Source organism: Petromyzon marinus, chromosome 42 (genome assembly GCF_048934315.1).
Source record: "Petromyzon marinus isolate PM22_M1 ecotype Great Lakes invasive population chromosome 42, UKy_Petmar_22M1.pri1.0, whole genome shotgun sequence".
NCBI lineage: Eukaryota > Metazoa > Chordata > Hyperoartia > Petromyzontiformes > Petromyzontidae > Petromyzon > Petromyzon marinus.
In genome coordinates, this window is record NC_133708.1 from 13,410,773 (window position 1) to 13,437,587 (window position 26,815).

The window sequence follows — 26,815 nt, forward strand, 5'->3', positions numbered from 1 at the left end:
GATCTTTCAAGGATTTGTGAGCTCCTCACACAATCCAGTCTGGTTAAACCCAGGATGGATCGTAGGCAGGCCAGCCTAAATGTTTCTAACCGGCGAAGATGTTCCATTAGGGGGGTCCACGTTTCGCAAGCGTAGAGAAGGGAGGGAATGACCGTGGCCGAGAAGACCTGAAGCTTAGTGCGGAGCGACAGACCAGGTAGCTTCCACACAGCGTTACGCAACCGATGAAAAGATATTGCCGCTCGACTGATTCGGAGTGAGACCTCTGCTGTTAAACTGGAGCCAGTCATAAGCACACTGCCCGGGTATGGGAAACTCTCCACTCTCTCCACAACTGCCCCATCACCGATTGGGAGTTTTGGGGGTGGAGTGTCCGATGGTACAAAATACCCAGGCAGGTGCTTAGTTTTGGTGGGGCTGATGGTAAGGCCCCACCTCTTAGTGGCATGCTCCAGTCTCAGCAGCAGCGTCTCCAACTCATCCTCTGACTGAGCAGCTACATTAACAACACACACTACAAAACACACATTACACATAACACATTACACAACACACATTACATAAACAACACACATTACACACACAACACACATTACATAAACAACACACATTGCACAACACACATTACACAAACAACACACATTACACACACAACACACATTACACACACAACACACATTACACAACACACATTACACAAACAACACACATTACACACACAACACACATTACATAAACAACACACATTACACACACAACACACATTACACAAACAACACACATTACACACATTACATAAACACACACTACATAAACAACACACATTACACACACAACACACATTACACAACACACATTACACAACACACTACATAAACAACATACACTACACAACACCCATTACACAACACACATTACACAAACAACACACATTACACACACAACACACATTACATAAACACACACTACATAAACAACACACATTACACACACAACACACATTACACAACACATTACACAAACAACACACATTACACACACAACACACATTACATAAACACACACTACATAAACAACACACACTACACAACACACATCACACAACACACATTACACAACACACATTACACAAACAACACACATTACACACACAACACACATTACATAAACAACACACATTACACAACACACATTACACAAACAACACACATTACACACACAGCACACATTACATAAACACACACTACATAAACAACACACATTACACACACAACACACATTACACAACACACACTACACAACATATATTACACAACACACATTACACAACACACATTACACAACACACAACACACATTACACAACACACATGACAGAGCATATGGAAGATGCGTCACCATGGTGTGCAGAATTGAGTTGAGGTGGCCTCAGAATTTGCTGGTGTGGTGAAGGATCGTCAAAGGACCCCATATGACTGACACAGCGGAGGGCTGTACATCACCTTCATCGTCATTATCATCATTATCGTTTTTTATCATTATAACTACTGCACTGTTTTTTTTATTGTCTAGAGCCCAAGACGTCAACCATTAAAGGTATGCACTCTGAAAGCAACCCTTGCTGTCAAGGATATCTAGACATTGGAATTCTCTTGCAATTCTTAAAACAGGCAATTTAATTTGCATGTTATTTTGAAGGACACGCTGCTGTTCCTCAATGCTGTTGCTGTTTCTCTTGACTTTGCTGCTACTACTGCTTTGTGTGACTACTGCTCCTGCTGGTTTATCTGCTGCTGCTTCCATTGCTGCTACTGCTGCTTATACTGCTGCTTGTGCTGCCGTTGCTGCTTCTGCTACCGCTGCTTCATCTCTACTCCTGCTGCTGCCTATACCACCCCCGCTGACGTTGCTGTCGCTGTTACTGATGCTGCTGCTGCTGATGCTGCTGCTGCTGATGCTGCTGCTGCTGCTGATGCTGCTGCTGCTGATGCTGCTGCTGATGATGCTGCTGCTGCTGATGCTGCTGATGTTACTGCTGCTGATGCTACTGCTGCTGCTGCTGATGCTGCTGCTGCTGATGCTGCTGATGCTGCTGATGTTACTGCTGCTGATGTTACTGCTGCTGATGCTACTGCTGCTGCTGCTGATGCTGCTGCTGATGCTGCTCGTGTGCGGCGTGGCAGTGCGGAGCGAGCAGCGTCACGGAGGACGCGGAGGGAGGAGCGGCGCTGACGCCCGGCACCGACAACTACGAGGCCATCAAGACGGTGAGCGAGCGCCGGCCGGCCGCCCTCTCTCCGCCGGTCGTACCGCCCCCCCCTCGATCCTTTATTTAACCCTCTCGGCTAACCACACTCGCGCCAAAAGTCTGTTACGGCTATGCGGGGAGAGATCTTTTTCTCGACGAGCGTCCTTACGTAACCCAGCCGCGTGTCTCCCCGCGCGTCCGTGGATACCTCCACGCGTCCGCTCGTCCCCTTATATCCCCACCGCCCCCCCCCCCCCCACCTCACCCCGCCGTGCGTGTTTCTCCATCGCCAGATCCTGGTGCGGCTCAGCCTGCTGTGCTTGCAGGAAAAGGGCTCCGTGCGGCGCAACCGCAAGCAGCAGCAGCGGCTGCTGCGCAACATGGGGGCCCACTCGGTGGTGCTCGACCTGCTCAAGATCCCCTACGAGAAGGTGCGGCGTCGACGGCCGGTGCCGCCCGGAGCGATCGGTCCCCCCTCTCGCCGTCTGTTCTCCCCCTAACCGCCCCCCCCCCCCGCCGCTTCCCTGCCTTGCGTGGTCTCAGAACGAGGACGGCAAGATGCAGGAGCTGATGAAGCTGGCGCACCGCTTCCTGCAGAACTTCTGTGCCGGGAACCAGCAGAACCAGAGTCTGCTCTACAAGGACATGAGCCTCTTCCTCACTCCTGGGGTTCGACAGATGCATGCACACATACGTATATACACACACCTCACAAAGGCACGTGTCCCCCGTATAGCCTCAACATACCTTTGGGGCAAGTGCTTTTGGCGAGTGCCACCTATGAAGGCCGGCACGGCGCGATGAGAGTAGGATGGCCAGCAACACGCACCGCGCCCGGCCGCCTTTGTCTCCCTTCGTGGCAATGTTTGAACGCTGCACCAGGTACTCATTTGAGGCTGAGTCGACCGAGGGGAGGCTCGGGACCTGGTTCAGATATTCGTCAGTGACGTTGACCGGAGTTCGTAGCGCAGCGCGCTGACCGCTCCGCCACCGCTCGTTCGCTCACGCCCCCCCCCCCCCAACCCCTCTCACTGTCTCCCTGTGCGCGTCGCCACAGCTGCTGGAGGCGGAGACGATGCGCCACATCTTCATGGACAACATCCAGCTGTGCAACGAGGTGACGGAACGCGTGGTGCAGCACTTCATCCACTGCATCGAGACGCACGGCCGCCACGTGCAGTACCTGCGCTTCCTGCAGACCATCGTGCGCGCCGAGGGCAAGCACATCAAGAAGAGCCAGGACATGGTCATGGCCGAGGTGGGACGATCGCCGCCGCCGTCGCCGCCACCACAACAATCCCGCGTCACGTCCAATAAACAAACGTTCTGTGGAATCTGTTGACTTGTTTTACTTACCGGGCTAAGGCCGCTAGCTCTTGTTCAGAGGCGACCTGGCCACACGTGATGATAGCTCATCATGGAAGTGGCTGATATCATCATCATCATCATCCTACGTGGGAATTCATAGCAGCGGCCACATAGTCTGAATTCGTGTTTTTATTCTAAATGTGGAGGGTGGGTGGGGCAAAAACTGAGGGATCCTCGGGACCCAGGGTACAGGCGCTGACCTCCAACGGTTCCTGCATCACAGGCGCGATGTTGTCTCCCACCTTCCACCCCGGCGCGCAGCTGGTCAACGCCGGCGACGAAGTGCTGGTGTTCTACAACGACCGGGCGTCGTTCGGCACGCTGGTGCAGGCCATGCGCCTGGCGGGCGACCACGTGGAAGACCACGACGGCCTCAGCTACCACATCGCGCTCGTCGAGCTGCTGGCCGCCTGCACCGAGGGCAAGAACGTCTACACGGAGATCAAGTGCAACTCGCTGCTGCCGCTGGAGGACATCGTCCACGTGGTCACGCACGAGGCGTGCGTCACAGAGGTGCGTCGGCATCGCCGCCGCTGCTCGCCGCTTGCCGCTCGCGACTTTGAACCGGCCTCGAAAGAAGATGACTTTTTATATATATAAAAAGATATATACAGAGACTCCCCTACTTACGAATGAGTTGGGTTCCAGAGGTTTGTTTGTAAGTCGATTTGTTCGTAAGTCAAACTTTGCTCCTTTCGATTCCAAACATGAGATATGGCATGTACATTAAACAATCTCCTGTAGATGTAGATGCCACTGGTTCTTCATGTTCTGAAGATGCCACCACCGCCATCTATTTCTTGGCGGTTGAACTTACGGCTCTCGGGCCGAACAGGCAACTGGACATACGAACACATTTGTTCGTATCTCTGAAAGTGCGGACGTGGAATGTTCTTAAGTAGAGGAGTCCCTAGAAGTTCTTTTTTTTACGGATGGCCGCTTTTATGAATTGCAGTTGTGCAAAGAGGCACTGTTTGCCGCTGCCACGTTCGCCAATCCACAACATCGTTGTAAGAAAAAAAATTAAAAAGTAGATAATTCGCTGTAATTCTGATGTGCAGTTGTGCACGCGCCATCGTTTCTGCATCTGGCAGCAAGCGGAAAAGTCAGGGAGGTGTGTTCTATAATGCCGATATATTTATACACCCCGAGGTCGCAAAGTGCTGTAGGCAGCAGCTGAAAATAGAAGATAACGCTGATTAAAAAAACAGCGTTGGCTAATTGTTAGCCGAGAAGAGAACAGCTCACACGCTCTTCTAATGTGCGGCTGTGCAAGGACGCCGCCACGTCCGCCGTCTCGCGGTCGTGATGCCCGCGTCGCCGAGCCGCGTATTCCCTCTTATTGCGCGCTCGCAAGACGAAAACTAGCCGTGGCTCGCTGCTCTCGCGACGCGCCGTTGGCAATGAAACGACTCGTCGCGTTCCACCGACGGTTTCGGTCGGCGAGTTACGCCCGCAGTTTTGAGCCGCGTTGTTTACAATTACTGTTTCAACAATTGAAGCTTCCGTTGCTGTGCGTTGCGCAACCGCGTAGGTCAAGATCGCGTACGTGAACTTCCTGAACCACTGCTACGTGGACACGGAGGTGGAGATGAAGGAGATCTACAGCAGCAATCACATGTGGACCGTGTTCGAGAACTTCCTCGGCGACATGGACAAGGTGCAAGCCGCCCGTCGTTTCGCACCCCCTACGCTCCGCTATAGTCGGACGTTCTTCGCCGGAAATTGTCGCAGGCCATGCGGGCGTCTCGGTACCGGCAGTGGCTGGGGAGCTGGGACGGGGGATTGCGGGGGGCAGGGGAAGCTACACCCCGCAACTTCGTTCCACGCGGCCACAAGAGGCCTACCTAACAGTAAAGTCACGGAGGTATAAAATAAAATAAATCACAAGCGTCCATAAGCCACTTGGGTGAGCTATCATTTGTGGCCAGGTTGCTTCCGGCAAAGAGCTCCACAGCTGCGTGGGCCTCCCCTGGTGAACAAAAGGATCGTTCTTGTCGCGACGTTTTGCGCGTGCGTCTTTTCCAGGTGTGCAACATGGTGCCGGACAGGCGGCACGCCAACACGGCCCTGGAGAAGTACGTCATCGACGTCATCATGAACATCGTCACCGCCTTCTTCAGCTCGCCCTTCTCCGTGCAGGCGACGAGGATACAGGTGGGGGGGGGGGGGGGCGACGTGGGAGCCGTCGCACCACGGCCGTGAACACAAACGGCGGTCCGATTGAAACAGAATCAGAATCTTTATTTACCCTGGAGGAATCCGATGAGCTATAAAGTTCTTTTTCACAGACGTCCAGATTGAGATGGCACCGTACCCGTCCGGTTTTTGTGCCACGGGCAAAGCGATCTCCTCCCCATGTAACTCGCTGAGCTGCCCCGGCTGGACAACGGTGAACAAGAGCTTCGTAGCTCATCGGATTCTTTCAGGATAAATAAAGATTCCGGTTGGGTTCTAACCTCGCTCGCCATCCACAGCCTAACACTAACCCTACCTGTACCCTCACTATCTGACCAGACACAACACGAGCCATACTTCTAATCATGAATCACCCAACGTTCACCCTCACTAAACCCTACCTCTATCCTATCTAGCCAACCTGACCCTAACACTATCTCTACCTCTGCCTACCGGTGGCATTGTCCGATTGTGTAACATACAAACAAGCTGGCGCACCAGTCCAGTGAGGGAGCCTCCGTTCAATTGGGGATTTAGAGTCGGCACCACCGTCACTACCGCCTTAATCTCCATCGCTCTCACCCCCCCCCCCCACCAACGTGCGCGATGCAGACGCGGCAGCCCATGTTCGTGCAGCTGCTGCAGAAGTCGTTCCGCGTGTTCAGCTGCCCCTGGCTGACGTCACAGCAGAAGCCCGCCGTGGAGGCCTGCATCCGAACGCTCTCCGTCGTCGGTACGGAACCACCCCCCCCCCCCGCACGCGACGGGGGCCGCTGCTGTGCCACCCGGTATTTAAGTACAAGTGCCGCGTCCCCCCCTTGCCCAACCTGAGTATTTGCCCCCTTTACCAAACACGTGCAACCGCCCACTACGAAACCAAAGTGCCGCCCCGTTGCGCAACCCAAGGGCTGTCCCCTGTTAACTTTTTTAGTGCCCCTCCCTAAGAAACCCGAAGACTGCCTTCCTACGAAACGTAGGTGCCGCCACCCCCCCATGAATCCTCATTGCCCCCCACTTGCTCAACTTAAGTACCGCCCCTCCTACGAAGCGCCCAAGTGCTGCCCCTCTGAGCAGGTGGTGACAGACGGGCTGACGATGGCGAGATGCTGCCGCGGGTCATTGTGATGTCACTCGTGGCTCGTGTCGGTTCAGTGAACGGGGTGCCCACGTCGGCGAGATGTTAACTACCTCGCCTGATATACAGGAGGTCGTGAGTTCGATCCCAACCCCCTGACGCCTGTTGATTTTTTGGCCTGTTGTATATTTGGCGTTCTTCTCTCTGCCCGTGGTCGCGTGGATTTTTCTCCGGGTTTTTCCCTCTACATTTAAAATAGATGTGCGTTCAGAGTCTTTGGCTGCTATAAAACATTCCACGTGGTGAGCCACTTTGCTGAGCTATCCATTAGTGGCCAGGTCACTTCTGAATCTCTATAGCTCAGTGGGGGCCTTACCTGGTAAAATAAAAATAGTTTAATAGTTTTTTATAGTTTATGAGCTCCGTCACGATCCACAGCGCCATCGCCACGGTTGCCGGCCCCGGTTTTTTTGCGAACCGGGCAAATTGGGCTCAAGTTCCGATTCCCTCCGTTGAAGCCCCGTACCTTTTTTTCTTACCGTGTTTTTATCGGGGTCGCGTGTGCCGTGTGCAAACGTCACGCCAACGTTGCGCCAACGTCGCCGTCGTCGCCGCAGCCAAGAATCGCTCCATCGCCATCCCCGTGGACTTGGAGGCGCAGATCGCCCAGGTGGTGCATCCCAACCCGCAGGCGCTGGTGCACAAGACGGCCATGAGCTGGCGCAACAGCGCGCGGACGGGCACCCGCAAGGAGTCTCTGCTCTCCACCTCCAACCGTGACTACCGGCAGGTCATCGAGCGCTTACAGGTGCGGACGGGCGCGGGAGGACCGGTTGGCGAGTCGTCCGTGCACTCCGTGTGTCCGCGTGTGTCTGTGGGGTCGACCGTGAACCCGTGCCACCTGCCGGGCCTGTCCCGTGACCTCCTGTCGGCGAGCCTTCGGCACTTCGCGCGACAGCCTCAAAGCGCACCTGGCCTGGCGTGAGCGCCTCGCGGTGAATGTTGGCTGCCGTGTGGACCGATCTGCTTCATGTTTATGGGACCTGTGTTTTTGTTGTGATTGCCACACGGAAAAGAGATACCAAAGGGAATACTTTTTCAATCAAGGAATCCTCACACACTCGCACGCGCACCGCCGGTTAGCACATTCATCTCTCGGCTGCCTCTCGTCGTCTCTCGCCAACGCCTCCCCCCCCCACCCCCGCCACCTCTCCCGTCACCCCCGCTCCCTTTCCGCTGTCGCCGTGAGCAGGACATCGTGCAGTCGCTGCAGAGCCGCATGCGCTCGCTGATCCAGGCGGAGACGTCGGTGCTGGTGGACGTGCTGCACCAGCCGGAGCTGCTCTTCCCCGAGGGCTCCGAAGCTTTCCAGCGAATCGGCAACGGCGGCTTCATCTGCAAGTACGGGGCGGTCGTCAGCTGCGTCGTCGTCGTCGTCGTCACCGTTTATCACCGGGAGAGTCGACGACAGTCTTCGGCGACGTCATCATCATCTGTGTCATCCTTGCCACCATCGTTTTCAGTGTCATCATCATCATCATAACAAGCGTCGTCATTGTTATCAGCATCACAGTTGTCATCATCTTAATCTTCCTTCTCATTGTCGGTGTCATCAACATCCCTCCCTCCTCCCCTCCCTTCCAGGCTCATTAGACACACGAAGCAGCTGCACCGCGAGAATGAAGATCTGTGCATCAAGATCTTGCACACGCTGCAGGACATGATGCCCAGCGGAGGCGCCGACGCCTGCGCCGCCGCTGCCCAGGTGAGCCGGCGCCCTCCGTGCCAGCGGGCCGCACGCCGTGGCGGGGGTCAGGGGGTCAGGGGGCGTGGCTAAGGCTCTACGGGGATCCTCGTCTTTTGTCGCTTTTAATCCTCTTCGTCTGTTTGTGGACCATCAGGAAGCTTACTGCAGCTTGAGCCGCAAGCACCAGGAGGACCAGAAACGGGTGAGTGCCGAGGCGCCGCAAGACCCACCGCCTCATCGCTCCCGCCACGTCCCCCTTGCCGTCCCCTGACGAGCCGCCACCGCCTCTCGGCAAACGCCGGCGCCGTCCAAACGCCGGCGCCCCCGGCCTTCCTGCCGCCCCCTTGGAGCGTGCGGCGCCCGGGGCCCCTCCGGTCCGCCGTGGGCTCCGGTGCAGTTGCACCGCCTGCGCGCGCCCGTGGTGATCGCGCCGTTTGTTTGCGACTGACTGCGTGTGAGCAGGGAGAGGAGCTGAGAGAGGGGCTGCTCGCTTGCTACTACGGGGAGAAGATGGGCAGTCAAGCAGGTGGGTTTGCCCTCTGCTGCCCCCTAATAATTTTAATCGTAATAAAATGATTACCGGTGATAGTAATGTGCATTTCATTCATTGAAACATTTGAAGGCTTCTCCATGATTTTCAGCCGTGGGGGTAGTTTGACATTGCTTTCCCCACGCTGGTCATTGCGCGCTGGTCAGTGGGGCGCACGGGACCGGTTTCAGATGTCACCGGCCGCCGACGTTAGCCGTGGCCGGCTCGAACGGCACGGCGTCGTGAGCAGCGGCCTGCCCTACGACGGTGACAACGTGGACGCTGTCGAAATGAAACGCTGAGCTGAACGGTGCTCGGGTGATGTGCACGTATGTACAAATGTTGAACTTCTTTCGCACTGTACGTAGCGCACCGTGCTCATCGGAGCTGCGGGAACGCTGGTGGAGCTGCTTTTTGTGTTTGGTTTTTTGCCCTTCCCCCCGCACCTCCGATGAGCAAGGTTGGCTACGTACAGGGTGCGAAAGAAGTTCAACATACATGCGGTAGTGATGCAGGAGGAGGGGGGCGTACATGTAGAGGGGGAGCATGAGTAGGAGGTGGATGTGGTGGTCGTGGAGGAGGAGGGGGACGTGTGTGTGAGAGGGCGAAGCGGGAGGGGGCATCACACCGTGCACGATCCCCCCGTGTGCAGGCCCCACGGTGCCACAGGTGAGGGCCCACAAGACCTTGGCCAAGGTGCAGGTTCACCTGGACAAGCAGGGCGCCTCCGACCTCGTCATCGACCTCATCATGAGCACCAAGAGCCAGCGCATCTTCCAAGAGAGCATCCTCCTGGGCATCGCTCTGCTCGAGGGTGGCAACACCGTGCTGCAGGTGAGGGGCGCGACGGCATCACCGCAGTCACCAGCGGCATCACCGCAGTCACCAGCGGCATCACCGCAGTCACCAGCGGCATCACCGCAGTCACCAGCGGCATCACCGCAGTCACCAGCGGCATCACCGCAGTCACCAACGGCATCACCGCAGTCACCAGCGGCATCACCGCAATCACCAGCGGCATCGCCGCAGTCACCAGCGGCATCACCGCAGTCACCAGCGGCATCACCGCAGTCACCAGCGGCATCACCTGAGTCACCAGCGGCATCACCGCAGTCACCAGCGGCATCGTCGCACTCATCATCGTCAAACTCACCAGCGGCATCACCACAGTCACCGTTGTGACCATCATCGTCAACAGCAGCACCATCATCTACACCGTTAGGCGTTGCCCTTCGGTTATCGGTGTCATCGCCCCCTCCTGGCAGATCCACGTCCCATCTGCAGCACCGTGCTGCATACTCCACCTCGCACAGGCATACGAGTGCCATGTGGTGCAAGTTTATCCATCACAGCGGTCGTCGTGGTGATCGTTGTCATCGGCAGAAATTGTCGTCGTCGTTGGTTTTATTGTCTTTATCATCAGCAAACGTCATTGTCATCGTCAGTCATCATCGTCTTTTTCATCATCATCATCATCGTCGTCGTCGTCGTCATCAGGATTCCATCCAATCACAGACAGTCCTGCGCGACCGCAAAAACAATGCTTAAATCGCAGCACACGACACGAGTTGGAGAAATAGAATTTCGCGTTTGGAAACGGCAACAATAATTCAGCTACCATACGACGTCAAGCAGGGCAGTTTATATCCGAACGATCCGAATCATTCCTCCCCTTCCTCAACGGACACGTTGGTGCGGGAGTTCCACTCGGCCGAGGCTACGCGGCAGTGGCGGCTGCGGTCCCGTCACCGATTTAACGTTCCATTCCATCGTTTCCCAACTCCTTCCGCTCCTCTCCCCCTTCGTGGTTTTCGTGCTCGCGAGCAGCTCTCCTTCTACTGCCTGCTGACGCAGCAGAACCGCTCGGAGAAATTCTTCCAGCGCTTCCACGAGCACATGCGCGCCGCGCAGCTGGAGATCAAGGTGCTCGTCACCATGAACACGTCAGAGCTGGGCCAGAGGACCGACGAGGAAGGCGGCGGCGGCGGCGGCGGCGGCGGTGGCGCCAGTAGCATTGGTGGTGGCAATGTGACCCAGATCACGCCCGCTCGCAGCAGGGCTCGAGGTGAGGACGGCCTACACCGGTTCCTCCCATCCCCCACGCTCCCCCCCACCCCCCGCCTTCTCCCCGCCATGTCTGGCACCCACAGTCTAATGGGATTCGCATTAAATTTCGCCCATTGGCCATAGACCGAGATGGCCAATTGATCATTCTGTGGTGCCCACGGATTAGGTTCTCAACGCTGCTTCGCTTCCTCGACCCGCTGTGACCCGGAACGTTCACCGTTGACCGAGCACATTCGCGGTCGTGTGATTTATCGCACACCAATTGATTTAGCTCCGTAGCCAACAGCTGAGATCGGTGATCCACCGTGCCTCCCAGTTGCCCTTGTGTGCGCGCCGGCCCGCGGCCGACACCGGTCCCTGCGGTGACTGTGTATCGTCGCCCGACAGCCGAGGCTGCCGGTTCACACGACGTCTCCCCGTCCCGCTCTCTCTCTCTCCGCCCCACCAGTGCGGGGGCAGCACAAGTCCCAGATGTCCGACCGTGCCCGCAATCAGCTGGAAGAGGCAGCCGTGGCCACGCGCGGCGCCTTCCAAGCCGTGCGCCGTGCCGACGCGGAGGAGGCGGCCGCCGTCGCCGCCACCGGGATCAGCGGCAGCACCAACAGCAGCACCGACGCCGGGCCGGGCGAGGCAGGGGGCGGCGGCGGCGGCGGCGGCGGCGACGGAGGGGGCGGCGGAGGCGGCGGAGTGGGAGGAGAGGCGGAGATGAGTGCGGCCATCGCCATCATGCGGCCCATCCTGCGTCTGCTGCAGCTGCTGTGCGAGAATCACAACCACGAGCTGCAGGTGACGGGCGGACGAGAGGCGGTGCGTCCCCGTGCCTCGGGAGACTGCAGACGCCAGGCCCGGCGCGGCCCGAGATCCTGCGGCCCCACGGTCGAACCTAGGTTTCGGCGACCTGTGCTGTGCTTTAAACCGAAGTTCTCTCGCGTAGGGGAGTCGGTGGTAGCACCGGCTTACCGGTGACTGAATGATTACGAGCTCGTCGGTCAATTAGCCGCTGCTCCTCACTTGTCGACGGTCCACGACTCACGTGGCCGCGAACACGAATTCTACGACTGTGCCTCCATTCTGCACAGGTAGCCGAGTGCAGTGGATGAACCGACGCGCGTGCGTATCGTTTGGGGCAGTGACGCGGCCCGTCAGCAGAGGTTCGTGGTTCGAATATCGCTGCGGTTGCGTTAACTCTAAAATACTTTAACTCTCCGCCCGCTTCACGACGAACGATTAAAAGATCCACGATGTCAGTTGCAAGAGTCGGCCAATTGGGATTACGGACACACACATTGCAGAAACATCGCCCTCCCTACTGTGAAACTACTGTGGCCCGTGTCTGCGGAACACCAGGGGAGCGCCTTTCTCCGCGATAAGCCTTGCGCTCCAAGAACGGTAGCGCGAATACCGAACGCGTCAAACGATTAGAGCGCTCATCGTTGTTATTCCCGCGTCCTGCGTGGCGGCGGCACTTTCTCCCTCGCAGAACTTCTTGCGGCACCAGAGCAACAAGACCAACTACAACCTGGTGTGCGAGACGCTGCAGTTCCTCGACTGCATCTGCGGCAGCACCACGGGCGGCCTGGGCCTGCTGGGCCTCTACATCAACGAGCGCAACGTGGCCCTCATCAACCAGACGCTGCAGAGCCTCACCGAGTACTGCCAGGGGCCCTGCCACGACAACCAGGTGCGCCCCGCGCCGCGATCCGATACCGTCGTGGGCTGTGCTCTATCCACTGCTGGATGGAAGCTCGCGTGAGCCATCGCCATTCTTCACGGTTTCGCGCGATGCAACAATCCATCTCGCTCCTCCTACACCCGAGTGTGACATTGTGACGATGATGATGATTTTATCGTCTGTAAAACTGCCCCGACTCATCCTTCACTCACTCCACCCCCTTCCCGACGATCTTCCCATGCCCTCCCTAACCTATCCTGTCTGAGCCACCCCTTCCCAGTCAACCTTAGTTTCCTAATTGAGCAAATTATCTGGTGATACTGCAGCGCATCACTACCAACACAACAGCAAGCACTGATACACAAAAATAAGCCTCCGATAACTCTCATGCAGATGATCCAAAACAAACGCAACTTTAGCGTTGCCATTCAGGACTGGAGAAAATCAGCAACATTGATCAAAGTGGGGGATGACAAATATTTGGGGACACAAACCAAAGCAAAAAAAATAACTATTTGTAATCATGCAAAGGATTTTTTTCCCTGACAGCTATCCCTGTCAGCTTGCGTACCGCAAAATATTGATTTTATTTGATGTTGTTTGTGTCTTGTTTGTTGTTGCTACTTGTTGACCCGCCCCCTACTGGACATCTGTGAAAAGAGCTTCAGAGCTCATCGGATTCCTTCTCCTGCAGTCTCAAAATTCAGATTCTGATTCGGATACATCTGAGGACAAGCGCGCGTTGGACAGCTTTCACCCGCGTGTCCTCCCGTGCGTGACTTTTAATTTCTTTTTGAATTCCTTCCGTGCGCAGAACGCCATCGCCACGCACGAGTCCAACGGAATCGACATCATCACGGCGCTCATCCTCAACGACATCAACCCGCTGGGCACCAAGCAGATGGACCTGGTGCTGGAGCTCAAGGTCAGGAGAGGCCTGCGCAACGCAAGAGTCGCTACATTCTGGGGACACTCGTCGGCCGCGGGTGGGACGGGGAGACGAAGGTCGCCGGGCGTGCGTCGTGCTGTCCGGCCCGACCTCCTTGACCTCCCGCTCATGTTGCTCCGCTGGCCTTAGTGGCCGTTCGCCAAATGTCGCTTGCTCCAAAGGTTTCGGCTTTCGGTCGCCCGCAATAAAAAAATGGAGTTGCCAAGCATAGCAGCTTGGTGGTTGTGGCTCGTTCAGCGACAAATCTGCACGCAAACTCAAGCTGAATTTTATATATATGTCTATTTTTTTTTTACTCGAGCGGTGTCGCGTTGTCCCCCGTGTTGTCGACAGAAGGAACGGAGCTCACGCTGTGGCCCTTTTAACCGTCAGGAAAGATAATTTTAAAAATGTACCACTGGGCTGGGTGTCTCGGAGGTCCGAGCGCCGAGCCGGCACCTCCTGAGGTCCTGGGTTTGAGTCTGGGTTCCAGCCACCGCTTGCGAGTCAACCACGTTTAGGATTACCAAATGGCGTGATGCTTACACGATCAGGATAAGAGCGCCGGAAAGTTTTTGTCGCATTTATTTATATATTTCCCAGACTTTCTGCTCTCTAACGCTCTCTCTCCCGGGCATTGCACTGCGGAACACAGTGTCTGGAGGTGCACCGTGTGGGAGGAGTGCGGTGTAAATATTAAAACTATTGAAACTATCCAACTATATTTTTTTAATAGGTAAGGCCCACCGAGCTATGGAGCTCTTATTCAGAAGCGACCTGGACAAAGCTCAAAGAAGTGGCTTCTCATCACGTGGACAATTATGGCAGCCAAATCGTCTAAACGTTACCATGTGGAGAGAGACTCCAAATATACAGGTGTCTGGGTCGGGGTCGTGATCGAACCCACGTCCTCCTGCTTACCAGGCGAGGGAGTTAACATCTCACCACTGTGGCGCCCCTATTATAATTATTGTGGTGGTGGTGGCGATGCCGACATGAACGTCTGGCGAAATCATGTGCGTGTGCAGAACAATGCGTCCAAGCTGCTGCTCGCCATCATGGAGAGCAGACGTGACAGCGAGAACGCCGAGCGGATCCTCTACAACATGCGGCCCAAGGAGCTGGTGAGCCGGGGTTAAAGGGCATCGGGGGGGCAGGGGGGCGTCCAGGGGGCGGAGGCCAGGTGGGCAGCACTTGGGCGCTTCGTAGGAGGGGCGGTACTTAAGTTGAGCAAGTGGGGGGCAATGAGGTTTCATGGGGGGGTGGCGGCACCTACGTTTCGTAGGAAGGCAGTCCTCGGGTTTCTTAGGGAGGGGCACTAAAAGTTAACAAGGGACAGCCCTTGGGTTGCGCAACGGGGCGGCACTTTGGTTTCGTAGTGGGCGGCGCACGTGTTGGGCAAGGGGAGGCGGCACGTATATTTAAATGTCGGGATGGCACGTGGCTTTTGTAAAGGGGGCGGGGGGGGGGTCGCACTTGAGACAAGCATAGGGGCGGCACTTACATTGGGTGTCGGCGTGAAGGGCGACGCTAAACTTGAACGCCCCGGCCGCAGGTGGACGTGATCCGGAATGCGTTCAACCAGGAGGAGGAGATCTACCCGGGCCAGGAAGACACGGTGTCCCCCAAGGAGGTCGGCCACAACATCTACATCCTGGCTCACCAGGTGAGCGCGGAGGCCCCCACTTGGAGCCCAGCACCACCCACCGCATTGTTTCGGTTCGACGATGTGGGGAGGAGAAGGTGGAGAGGGAGTGAGGTGGGTGGGGGGGGGGGAGCTGCCCAAGGGGAAGGGGACGACCGCCGTGGAGATGGAGGGATGGAATCGGCTTGTGTGCCAGGCGGATTGTTATGTAGCAGGACGGTGAGAGAGAGCAACGGCCTAAGGATTTCATCCGGCAGGGAATACATCATGAACGATGGTTATTTAAATTTCGATTTAAAGCTTTCGTTACTGCAGGGAATCATCTTCTTGGTTCTTTCGGTAAAGTCACGTAGAATGGAAATAAAATAATAAAAATAAAACCTAATAATAAATAAAATATTAAATAAAATAAAATATTTCCATTCTACGTGACTTTACCGAAAGAACCAATAAGATGGTTATTTAGTAACAGATCTTAACGCCTCGTTGGAATCCGTGGACTCCGGCAGCGCCACACCCGGCCGCCTTTGTCTCCCTCGTGGCGATGTTTACCACACACCGCACCTCATCTGAGGCCGAGTCGACCGTGGCCACCGCCGCCGCTTTGACCCCACCTTGCGTCCCGGCAGCTGGCGCGGCACAACAAGGAGCTGCAGGCCATGCTGAAGGCCCCGGTGGACGGCGCCGCCGGAGAGGACGACCCCCTCTCGTACTACGCCACCAACACCGCCCAGATCGAGGTGCCCACCGCTCCGACGACGGTGCAGCCGGTGCACAGGGAGACCCTCGCCAGGGCTACTACCCGCACACTCCCCGCACACTCTCCGCACACTCATCGCACTCCCCGCACACTCACCGCACACTCCCCGCACACTCCCCGCACACTCTCCGCACACTCATCGCACTCCCCGCACACTCACCGCACACTCACCACACACTCCCCGCACACTCCACCGCACACTCACCGCACACTCACCACACACTCCCCGCACACTCCACCGCACACTCCCCGCACACTCCACCGCACACTCAACGCACACTCACCGCACACTCGCCGCACACTCGCCGCACACTCGCCGCACACTCGCCGCACACTCACCGCACACTCATGGCATTCACCGCACTCACCGCACACTCCCCGCACACTCACGGCAAACAATTGCCACGGCTTTGGAACCCTGTCGTCACAATCGGGCTGCAGCACCCAGCTTCTGCTTCGCTACGTCACTGGGGAGAATGAACGGTCTAGCAGTCGTCGGGGTGTTTGATGATCCAGCACGCAGTGAGTCACTCTCCAGTCACTCGCTCACTCACCCACGGTCGGTCGGTCGCCTACTCACAACTCACTACCATGGCCGCTGTTCCCGTGAACTTCACTCGTTTATTCCTCCACCCGTGTTGAGGACTCGGTCTGTACCAGGCACTCGCTGCTTCGTGTAATCACAACACTGCAGGTCACAACAACACACTCACCCACTCACCACACTGCAGGTCACAACAACACTCACTCACCCACTCACCACACTTCAGGTCACAACAACACACTCACCTACTCACCACACTGCAGGTCACAACAACACTCACTCACCCAATCACCATACTGCAGGTCACAACAACACACTCACCTACTCACCACACTGCAGGTCACAACTACACACTCACCCACTCACCACACTGCAGGTCACAACAACACACTCACCCACTCACCACACTGCAGGTCACAACTACACACTCACCCACTCACTACACTGGAGGTCACAACAACACACTCACCCACTCACCACACTGCAGGTCACAACAACACACTCACCCACTCACCACACTGCAGGTCACAACTACACACTCACCCACTCACCACACTGTAGGTCACAACTACACACTCACCCACTCACCACACTGCAGGTCACCTCACTTATCTTTCTGCTCCTTCCCTCGCACTACTCCACTCTGGAATTCCCTCCCATCGTAACTTCTTATAATTCGCGCTGTTATTATTTTGCAAGGCCATCACGGAGGGAGGCGCTATGATTCACACGCCCTGCAGTAGTCTCACGGTGGAGGGGGCGGAGCGACGTTGCTGTCGATACAGTAACACACAACCGCAGTAATAACCAGGGCGGCCTGCCAAATTTGAACCGCGAACCTTTGCAACAAGCGGCTTGCGCGGTACCACGGCGCCCCGCCTCCCCCCCCCGCCCAACGCCCCCACCACGGCGTGCTCGCTTGACGTTTGCCGGACGTTGTGCCGCCGTCGCCGCCGCGCGACAGATCGTGCGCCAGGACCGCACGATGGAGCAGATCGTGTTCCCCGTGCCGGGGATCTGCCACTACCTAACGCGGGAGTCGAAGGCGCGCGTGTACAGCTCGACGGAGCGCGACGAGCAGGGCAGCAAGATCAACGGCTTCTTCCAGGTGTGGGAGGAGCTCTACCGCGAGATGGAGTGGCAGAAGAAGCTGGAAGGCAAGGCCGATTCTTCCTTTGTTTTTTAATCGTTAACAAATAAACGCAAGCAGGTTTTGCGGCGCGGGTTTCCGTTAGGTACGCGTGTGCGTTGAACTCGTTTCTTTCGCACCGTACGTTGCCGACCGTGCCAATCGGAGGGTGCGCGGGAAGGACAACAAACGAAACACAAAAAGCATTTCTAAAGATTCGGAGGCGCGGTAAACCGCAGGCGAGCGACAGGCAGAGCCGGCGCTTGCCAACGCCTTGCCCCAAGCTCTGTGGCTCCTACGTTGGGACGTTTGCCGCAACTCCATTGACGAGCTTTTTATACCCAGTTAGAAGGAGCACGAGGAGAAAAGCCCACACTCGCGATGGGTGGTAGCCCTCACGTGAACCCACTTGCTGTACTCGCAGGAGATGGCGTCCCCTGCAGCCCGCAGGGTTTGATTGTAAGCGTCACGGCATTTGTGGGTGATCCATCGACACCCTCCCCTCTACGTCGCCGGATTATCGGAATCTGGATCTTTATGTATAGCGGAGGAATCCCAAGAGCTGTAAAGCTCTTTGTCGCAGATGCCCGTTAGGGGCGGGATTAGAGGCGGGCTGCGCCGCCAGTGCCCGCGGTGTGGCAATACTGCGGTATTAAAAAGGCGATGATCGTGTCGCGTCCGTGGTGTTACCGTCGCATCGTCGTCATCGTCGTCGTCGAGCATTTTACTTTAGAACAAAAGTATTTTTATTTGTCGCTGAAGTTTTTAGTTTTTACGCAACAAAATAAGGTAATTATTAAGGTACCAAATACATTCTTGTAAAAACATAAACAGTAACAATTGTAAATGGAGATATGAAGGTCAGAGAGAGTCGAATAACGCTGATAAAGCTTCGGTGCTTTAAAAATAAACGTCGGAGTAATTGACATCACCGTTTCCAGAGCTCATTAACGATTTAATTGGTTTTTGTGCAACTGAGCGTGTGCATTGATAACCATCGCCGATTGTAACGTTGCAATGATGAGAAGGCCTGTGACAGCCTTTAAAATATAATCTCTTAGCACCGGGCAATTACGGCAAAGCACAAAAACCCCCCCCAAAAAACGTGAAACTCGATCACCCAGTGACGGTAAAAAACGTGACGTGGCGACCGTTGTCATCACATCGTCATCTCCACAGCCAAGAAGTACCTGTCATGGATCTCCAAGAACATGACACTGTGGAGCAGCATCTCCTTCAACCTCGCCGTCCTCATCAACCTCCTCGTCGCCTTCTTCTTCCCCTTCGACGGCAGCAAATGTGAGAGCTGGCCGCGGTGCGACGTCGGGGTGTGTGACGTCGGGGTGTGACGTCGGGGTGTGTGACGTCGGGGTGTGACGACAGGGTGTGTGACGTCGGGGTGTGCGACGTCGGGGTGTGTGACGTCGGGGTGTGTGACGTCGGGGTGCGTGACGTCGGGGTGTGCGACGTCGGGGTGTGACGACAGGGTGTGTGACGTCGGGGTGTGCGACGTCGGGGTGTGTGACGTCGGGGTGTGTGACGTCGCGGTGTGTGACGTCGGGGTGCGTGACGTCGGGGTGTGCGACGTCGGGGTGTGACGACAGGGTGTGTGACGTCGGGGTGTGCGACGTCGGGGTGTGTGACGTCGGGGTGCGTGACGTCGCGGTGTGTGACGTCGGGGTGCGTGACGTCGGGGTGTGCGACGTCGGGGTGTGACGACAGGGTGTGTGACGTCGGGGTGTGCGACGTCGGGGTGTGTGACGTCGGGGTGTGTGACGTCGCGGTGTGTGACGTCGGGGTGCGTGACGTCGGGGTGTGCGACGTCGGGGTGTGACGACAGGGTGTGTGACGTCGGGGTGTGTGACGTCGGGGTGCGTGACGTCGGGGTGTGCGACGTCGGGGTGCGTGACGTCGGGGTGTGCGACGTCGGGGTGTGCGACGTCGCGTTGTGATGTCGGGGTGTGCGACCTCGGGGTGTGTGACGTCGCGTTGTGTGACGTCGGGGTGTGACGTCGGGGTGTGACGTCGGGGTGTGACGTTGGGGTGTGACGTCGCGTTGTGACGTCACAGCCGGCGCTGATGACTACTATGATGATGGCGACGACGATGACGGTGGGGTTCGCGTAAACCACTAAACCGACAGTGATGATGCTGACGATTGTGATGATGATGTCGGTGACAGTGATGATGATGTTGTTGTCGTTGATGATGATGTTGTTGTCGTTGATGATGATGATGTCGTCGGTGATGATGATGTCGTCGGTGATGATGATGTCGTCGGTGATGGTGATGATGATGATGATGTCGTCGGTGATGATGATGTCATCGGCGATGGTGATGATGATGATGATGTCGTCGGTGATGATGATGTCATCGGCGATGGTGATGATGTCATCGGCGATGGTGATGATGTCGACGACAATGTCGCCAGGGACGCTGGAGTCATGGCCCGTCCCCCTCCTCGCCGTCACCGCCGCGGCGCTCGTCGTCGGCGTCGCGGCCTTCCCCTCCCGCAAGGCGCTGCGGCTGCTCAGCGTGCCGACCATCGCCTTCTTCATCTGCACACTCGGCCTCGAGGCCACGGTCATCCTCCTGGGCTCGGCCAACGTGAGTCCCCCCCCGCCCCCCGCCCCCCGCCCAACCCCAACCTCCGACACGACGAGTCCGTCGCGAACGGGCGCCGGCCGCCGCCGTGCGGCCCGTAACGGCGAGGGGCTCGGCTGGCGGGAAAACGGGAGGGCGGACTCGCCGTCAAACCCGCCTCCGGCTGGCCGTCCTCGACCCCGTCACGCCGTCGGCGGTCGGCGGGCCCTGCTGGCCGACCTCCGCCGTCGGGGCCTTCGCGACGGCGCGCGCCACGGCGGTGCCGCGCGCCGTTCGCGACCGTCCGCCGATGACCGTCGGATTGAGAGGGCGCTCTGGGAAAACCGACTGGCACGTGGCCGCCGCGGACGCTACCGGCTCGGCGGTCACGCACGGCGGCGAGCGGATGACCGCGGGGGCGGCGTGGGTTGGCGGATCACGCACGGTCGCGAAACTCTCCCACGTGGGTACACGCGCTTGGGGTGGCGGGGGGACGGCACTCGACGCGCTTGTGGTGGTTGTTGTTGTTGTTGTTGCCCCGTGCCAGCCCGGCTCGTCTCTGTGTCACGTACCGATGTACGTTGAGATTCTTTCTCACCGTACGTAGGCAACCGTGCTAATCGAAGGTGTGGGGGAAGGACAACAATAAACTCAAACTGGTCTGAGCGGTTGTTGTTGTTATTGTTGTTGTTATCCCATGCCGGCATGGCTAGTCTGACCGGTGGTAGTCGTCGTTGTTGTTGTTGTGTCGGCACGACAGGTGTGCAACAAGTTGGTGTTCCTCGCCAGCTTCGTGGGCAACAGGGGCCGGTTCGCGGGCGGTTACCGTGCCGTCATGCTGGACGTGGAGCTGCTCTACCACGTCGCCTACCTCCTCATCTGCGTGCTCGGCCTGCTCGCCCACCCCTTCTTCTTCAGCCTGCTGGTGCGCACGCAACGGCCACGGCGATCGCCCGTAGGGCTGTCAACGCGCTGTTAGCGAGCGCCTGTTAAGAGGAATGCGCCCGTTGAAGGGGATGGGTGGACAGCGCCGTGCCCGGCCGCTTTTGTCTCCCCGGCGCTGATGTCGACGCACCGTTACCGGGGTACTCATTAAGGCTGAGTCGACCTGGGGGAGGCTCGGAACCGGTTCGGATAATCGTCTCCGGATGTCGGCCGTGAGCGGGAATGGAACTCGCGGTTTTCTGTTTTGTAGCACGAGGCTCAAACGGCTGCGCACCGCCACGCACGAACACAGCGGTGTCGGCCATCTTTGCCGGGAACCGAACTCAGGTGGCCCCATTCTCCCGCCCCTCCCCTGCCCCTCCTCCTCCTACCCACTGCTGCCGCCCCCGTGGTCTCACCGGCAGCTGTTTGACGTGGTGTACCGCGAGGAGACGCTGCTGAACGTGATCAAGAGCGTGACGCGCAACGGCCGCTCCATCGTGCTCACCGCCGTGCTCGGCCTCATCCTCATCTACCTCTTCTCCATCGTCGGGTTCCAGTTCCTCAAGGACGACTTCATCCTGGACGTGGATAAGCTGGCGGAGGCCAAGCCACCAGCCGGTCAGTCCGCCCACCCCCCCCCATCTCGCTCCGTCCTCCGCCGCCCGGAGGGAGACATTGAGCAGAAAATCGTCGTCCCCTTTTCTCCCCCAAGTTCCATTCCATTTCTGCCGGTGTTGGAACCCGGTGGGTGTGGGTGGGGGGGCGGTCGTGGTGATTGCCCCCCCACCGCACCCCCCTTTCCCCCACCTTTAAGATCTCGAAAAAATGTATTTTGTTGATATTTACCAGAGAAAAGCTTCACATTTCAAGAGACCATTCTGCCCCGGGTTGCGCCGCCGATGGCGTGCCGGGGGAAGACAACGAATGTCAGCGGTCGATCCGGCCCATCATCATCACCATCATCATCATCACCATCATCATCACCATCATCATCACCATCATCACCATCATCATCACCATCATCATCACCATCATCACCATCATCATCACCACCATCATCACCACCATCATCATCACCATCATCATCACCGTCATCATCATCACCATCATCATCACCAACATCATCATCACCGTCATCATCACCATCATCACCATCAACATCACCATCATCATCACCACCATCATCATCACCATCAACATCGCCATCATCATCCTCGGGAGGGAGGGGTGGTCTATTAAACTGGCACAGCTTTGCGAGGTCAGCAGTGGTTTTTCCCACGTGTGTTCCGCGTGTGTCCTGCATGTGTTCCCGTGTGTGGTGTAGCGGTTAGCGCGCTGCGCTACTCGCTAACAGCACTTGCCCCAACAGTCTGTTCAGGCTATACGGGGGATCTTTATCTCATTGTCCCCGCGTGTGTCCCCGCGTGCGTGTTCCACGTTCGTGTCCCGCGTGTGTCCCGTCCATCCTAGGAGACTCGTCATCGAGATTCATGTCCGAGTTCTGTGACGCGACGGACGAGTCCTGTGTGGTGGCCGGCGCCCAACAGCGAGAAGGAGGAGCAGGAGGCCGTCTCTTTGAAGGTGCTTGTGCGGCTCACGGGTCGAGAGACCATTTCTGAGCGCTTCCCGGCTGCTGTGGGAGAGAAGCGTCCGTGCGTCTGGCTCCGTCTATCCGTCCGTAACAGGGGAGGGGGGGGGGGGGTGTGGGTGGCTGACGGCGGTAAGGTCGTTCCGAAGTGAACGGGAAGTTGTGCCGCCGAAAGAAGACCGGCGCTACGTCGATAAATCCAGGAGGAAAAACTCGTCGCTGAAAAAAGGATTCGTTTAACGACGCCGATTTTTACGTCGCAGGACCGTGAGACATGGCGACGGCTTTGGGGGAGGCCTTCATCCAGCAGTGGATAGATCGTGGCCTACGACGACGACGATACTGTATGTAGAGATGTGGGATTCGCGCGGGTACAGTTCCGCCGAGAAGCCAGTCTACCACCGCTCTCGCGTTTAACTTGAACCACACTGCTGCCCCTCCCCCCCCACCGCCATTCCCCGTTGGTCAGCACGAGTTGGCGGTACCGAGGAGGAGGAGGGGGAGACGGAGAAGTCGTGCGAGACTCTCATCATGTGCATCGTCACGGTGCTCAACCACGGCCTGCGCAACGGCGGCGGCGTCGGGGACGTCCTCCGCAAGCCCTCCAAGGAGGCACGGCCTCACCACGGCCTCACCACGGCTTCACCACGGCCTCACCACGGCCTCACCACGGCCTCACCACGGCTTCACCACGGCCTCACCACGGCCTCACCACGGCCTCACCACGGCCTCACCACGGCCTCACCACAGCTTCACCACGGCTTCACCACGGCTTCACCATGACCTCATCACATCCTCATCACAGCTTCACCACGGCCTCACCACAGCCTCACCACAGCTTCATCACGGCCTCACCACGGCCTCACCACAGCTTCACCACAGCTTCACCACGGCTTCACCACGGCTTCACCATGACCTCATCACATCCTCATCACAGCTTCACCACGGCTTCACCACGGCTTCACCATGACCTCATCACGGCTTCACCACGGCCTCACCACAGCTTCACCACAGCCTCACCACAGCTTCACCACAGCTTCACCACGGCTTCACCACGGCCTCACCACGGCTTCACCAGTTTCACCATGGCTTCACCATGACCTCATCACGGCTTCACCACGGCCTCACCACGGCTTCACCACGGCCTCACCACAGCCTCACCACAGCCTCACCACGGCTTCACCACAGCTTCACCACGGCTTCACCACAGCTTCACCACGGCTTCACCACAGCCTCACCACGGCTTCATCACGGCTTCATCACGGCTTCACCACAGCTTCACCACGGCTTCACCACAGCCTCACCACGGCTTCATCACGGCTTCATCACGGCTTCACCACAGCCTCACCACGGCTTCACCACGGCTTCACCACGGCCTCACCACAGCCTCACCACGGCTTCATCACGGCTTCATCACGGCTTCACCACGGCCTCACCACGGCTTCACCACGGTTTCACCACGGTTTCACCATGACCTCATCACATCCTCATCACGGCCTCACCACGGCGTTGCAGCCCTCAACATGTCGACGACGAGCTGACCACCATCACTCTGCAGCGTGTTGGGGAAAGTCCCATTTAAGAGACGCTGCATACATCAATACCGCATTGTACGGACTCGCTTAGAGACGCCACAGACCCACACAGAGACGCCAGAGACTCGCACAGAGACGCCAGAGACCCACACAGAGACGCAGAGACTCGCACAGAGACGCCAGAGACTCGCACAGAGACGCCAGAGACTCGCACAGAGACGCAGAGACTCGCACAGAGACGCCAGAGACTCGCACAGAGACGCAGAGACTCGCACAGAGACGCCAGAGACTCGCACAGAGACGCCAGAGACTCGCACAGAGACGCAGAGACTCGCACAGAGACGCCAGAGACTCGCACAGAGACGCCAGAGACTCGCACAGAGACGCCACAGACTCGCACAGAGACGCCAGAGACTCGCACAGAGACGCCAGAGACCCACACAGAGACGCAAGAGACTCGCACAGACACGCCAGAGACTCGCTTAGAGACGCCAGAGACTCGCACAGAGGCGCCAGAGACTCGCTTAGAGACTCCAGAGACTCGCACAGAGACGCCAGAGACCCGCACAGAGACGCCTGAGACCCGCACAGAGACGCCAGAGACTCGCACAGAGACGCCAGAGACTCGCACAGAGACGCCAGAGACTCGCACAGAGACGTCAGAGACTCGCACAGAGACGCCAGAGACTCGCACAGAGACGCCAGAGACTCGCACAGAGACGCCAGAGACTCGCACAGAGACGCCACAGACTCGCACAGAGACGCAGAGACTCGCACAGAGACGCCAGAGACTCGCACAGAGACGCCAGAGACTCGCACAGAGACGCCAGAGACTCGCACACAGACGCCACAGACTCGCACAGAGACGCAGAGACTCGCACAGAGACGCCAGAGACTCGCACAGAGACGCCAGAGACTCGCACAGAAACGCCAGAGACCCACACAGAGACGCAGAGACTCGCACAGAGACGCCAGAGACTCACGCAGAGACTCGCACAGAGACGCCGAGACTCGCACAGAGACGCCAGAGACTCGCACAGAGACGCCAGAGACTCGCACAGAGACGCCAGAGACTCGCACAGAGACGCCAGAGACTCGCACAGAGACGCCAGAGACTCGCACAGAGACGTCAGAGACTCGCACAGAGACGCCAGAGACTCGCACAGAGACGCCAGAGACTCGCACAGAGACGCCAGAGACTCGCACAGAGATGCCACAGACTCGCACAGAGACGCAGAGACTCGCACAGAGACGCCAGAGACTCGCACAGAGACGCCAGAGACTCGCACAGAGACGCCAGAGACTCGCACACAGACGCTACAGACTCGCACAGAGACGCAGAGACTCGCACAGAGACGCCAGAGACTCGCACAGAGACGCCAGAGACTCGCACAGAGACGCCAGAGACCCACACAGAGACGCAGAGACTCGCACAGAGACGCCAGAGACTCGCACAGAGACGCAGAGGCTCACACAGAGACGCCGAGACTCGCACAGAGATGCCAGAGACTCGCACAGAGACGTCAGAGACTCGCACAGAGACGCCACAGACTCGCACAGAGACGCCAGAGACTCGCACAGAGACGCCAGAGACCCACACAGAGACGCAAGAAACTCGCACAGACACGCCAGAGACTCGCTTAGAGACGCCAGAGACTCGCACAGAGACGCCAGAGACTCGCTTAGAGACGCCAGAGACTCGCTTAGAGACGCCAGAGACTCGCACAGAGACGCCAGAGACCCACACAGAGACGCCAGAGACCCACACAGAGACGCCAGAGACTCGCACAGAGACGCCAGAGACTCGCACAGAGACGCCAGAGACTCGCACAGAGACGCCAGAGACTCACACAGAGACGCCAGAGACTCGCACAGACACGCCAGAGACATGCTGATTGACCTGCAGAGTCACACAGACACGCGCAGAGTCACACAGAGACGCGCAAAGTTGCATACAAATCCACATGGTCACACAGGGACCTTTGCGTGACTTAATAAATACATCCACTGTTTCTGTCCAGCGTCTTGCGAGTCTGTCACAGTACAGACTCCAGAGTGTGTACTGTGATTGCACTGACCGCCCCTCCCCTCCCCTCCCCCAGGAGCCCCTGTTCGCCGCCAGAATTATCTACGACCTCCTCTTCTACTTCGTCGTCATCATCATCGTCCTCAACCTCATCTTCGGTGTCATCATCGACACGTTCGCCGACCTCCGCAGCGAGAAGCAGAACAAGGAGGAGGTGCTCAAGAACAGCTGCTTCATCTGCGGTGAGAGTCGGCGACGCCCCTCCCC

The 26,815-nt window shown here is 57.6% G+C and overlaps 1 protein-coding gene across 4 annotated transcripts in view; it reads left to right on the top strand.

Annotated features, from left to right (window-relative positions):
- The window catches only part of LOC116951169 (inositol 1,4,5-trisphosphate-gated calcium channel ITPR1-like), a 135,410-nt gene that overhangs the window by 101,220 nt on the left and 7,375 nt on the right, over positions 1-26,815 (top strand). For all 4 annotated transcript variants that reach the window (XR_012946579.1, XR_012946580.1, XR_012946581.1 and 1 more), the window contains exons 26-55: positions 1,572-1,595; positions 2,183-2,266; positions 2,541-2,678; positions 2,791-2,916; positions 3,305-3,505; positions 3,877-4,128; positions 5,150-5,275; positions 5,644-5,772; positions 6,406-6,526; positions 7,486-7,676; positions 8,121-8,269; positions 8,513-8,633; positions 8,770-8,817; positions 9,078-9,141; positions 9,797-9,978; positions 10,972-11,209; positions 11,660-11,997; positions 12,692-12,892; positions 13,698-13,808; positions 14,840-14,935; positions 15,367-15,477; positions 16,086-16,196; positions 17,725-17,917; positions 19,069-19,188; positions 20,321-20,496; positions 21,233-21,397; positions 21,822-22,017; positions 22,870-22,980; positions 23,457-23,599; positions 26,625-26,790. Coding sequence is in view for 1 of the 4 variants with exons in the window: in XM_076073551.1 (XP_075929666.1) it covers positions 1,572-1,595; positions 2,183-2,266; positions 2,541-2,678; positions 2,791-2,916; positions 3,305-3,505; positions 3,877-4,128; positions 5,150-5,275; positions 5,644-5,772; positions 6,406-6,526; positions 7,486-7,676; positions 8,121-8,269; positions 8,513-8,633; positions 8,770-8,817; positions 9,078-9,141; positions 9,797-9,978; positions 10,972-11,209; positions 11,660-11,997; positions 12,692-12,892; positions 13,698-13,808; positions 14,840-14,935; positions 15,367-15,477; positions 16,086-16,196; positions 17,725-17,917; positions 19,069-19,188; positions 20,321-20,496; positions 21,233-21,397; positions 21,822-22,017; positions 22,870-22,980; positions 23,457-23,599; positions 26,625-26,790 (4,432 nt within the window). In the remaining 3 variants the exon portion in view is untranslated. The remainder of the gene's footprint in view (positions 1-1,571; positions 1,596-2,182; positions 2,267-2,540; positions 2,679-2,790; positions 2,917-3,304; positions 3,506-3,876; positions 4,129-5,149; positions 5,276-5,643; positions 5,773-6,405; positions 6,527-7,485; positions 7,677-8,120; positions 8,270-8,512; positions 8,634-8,769; positions 8,818-9,077; positions 9,142-9,796; positions 9,979-10,971; positions 11,210-11,659; positions 11,998-12,691; positions 12,893-13,697; positions 13,809-14,839; positions 14,936-15,366; positions 15,478-16,085; positions 16,197-17,724; positions 17,918-19,068; positions 19,189-20,320; positions 20,497-21,232; positions 21,398-21,821; positions 22,018-22,869; positions 22,981-23,456; positions 23,600-26,624; positions 26,791-26,815) is intronic.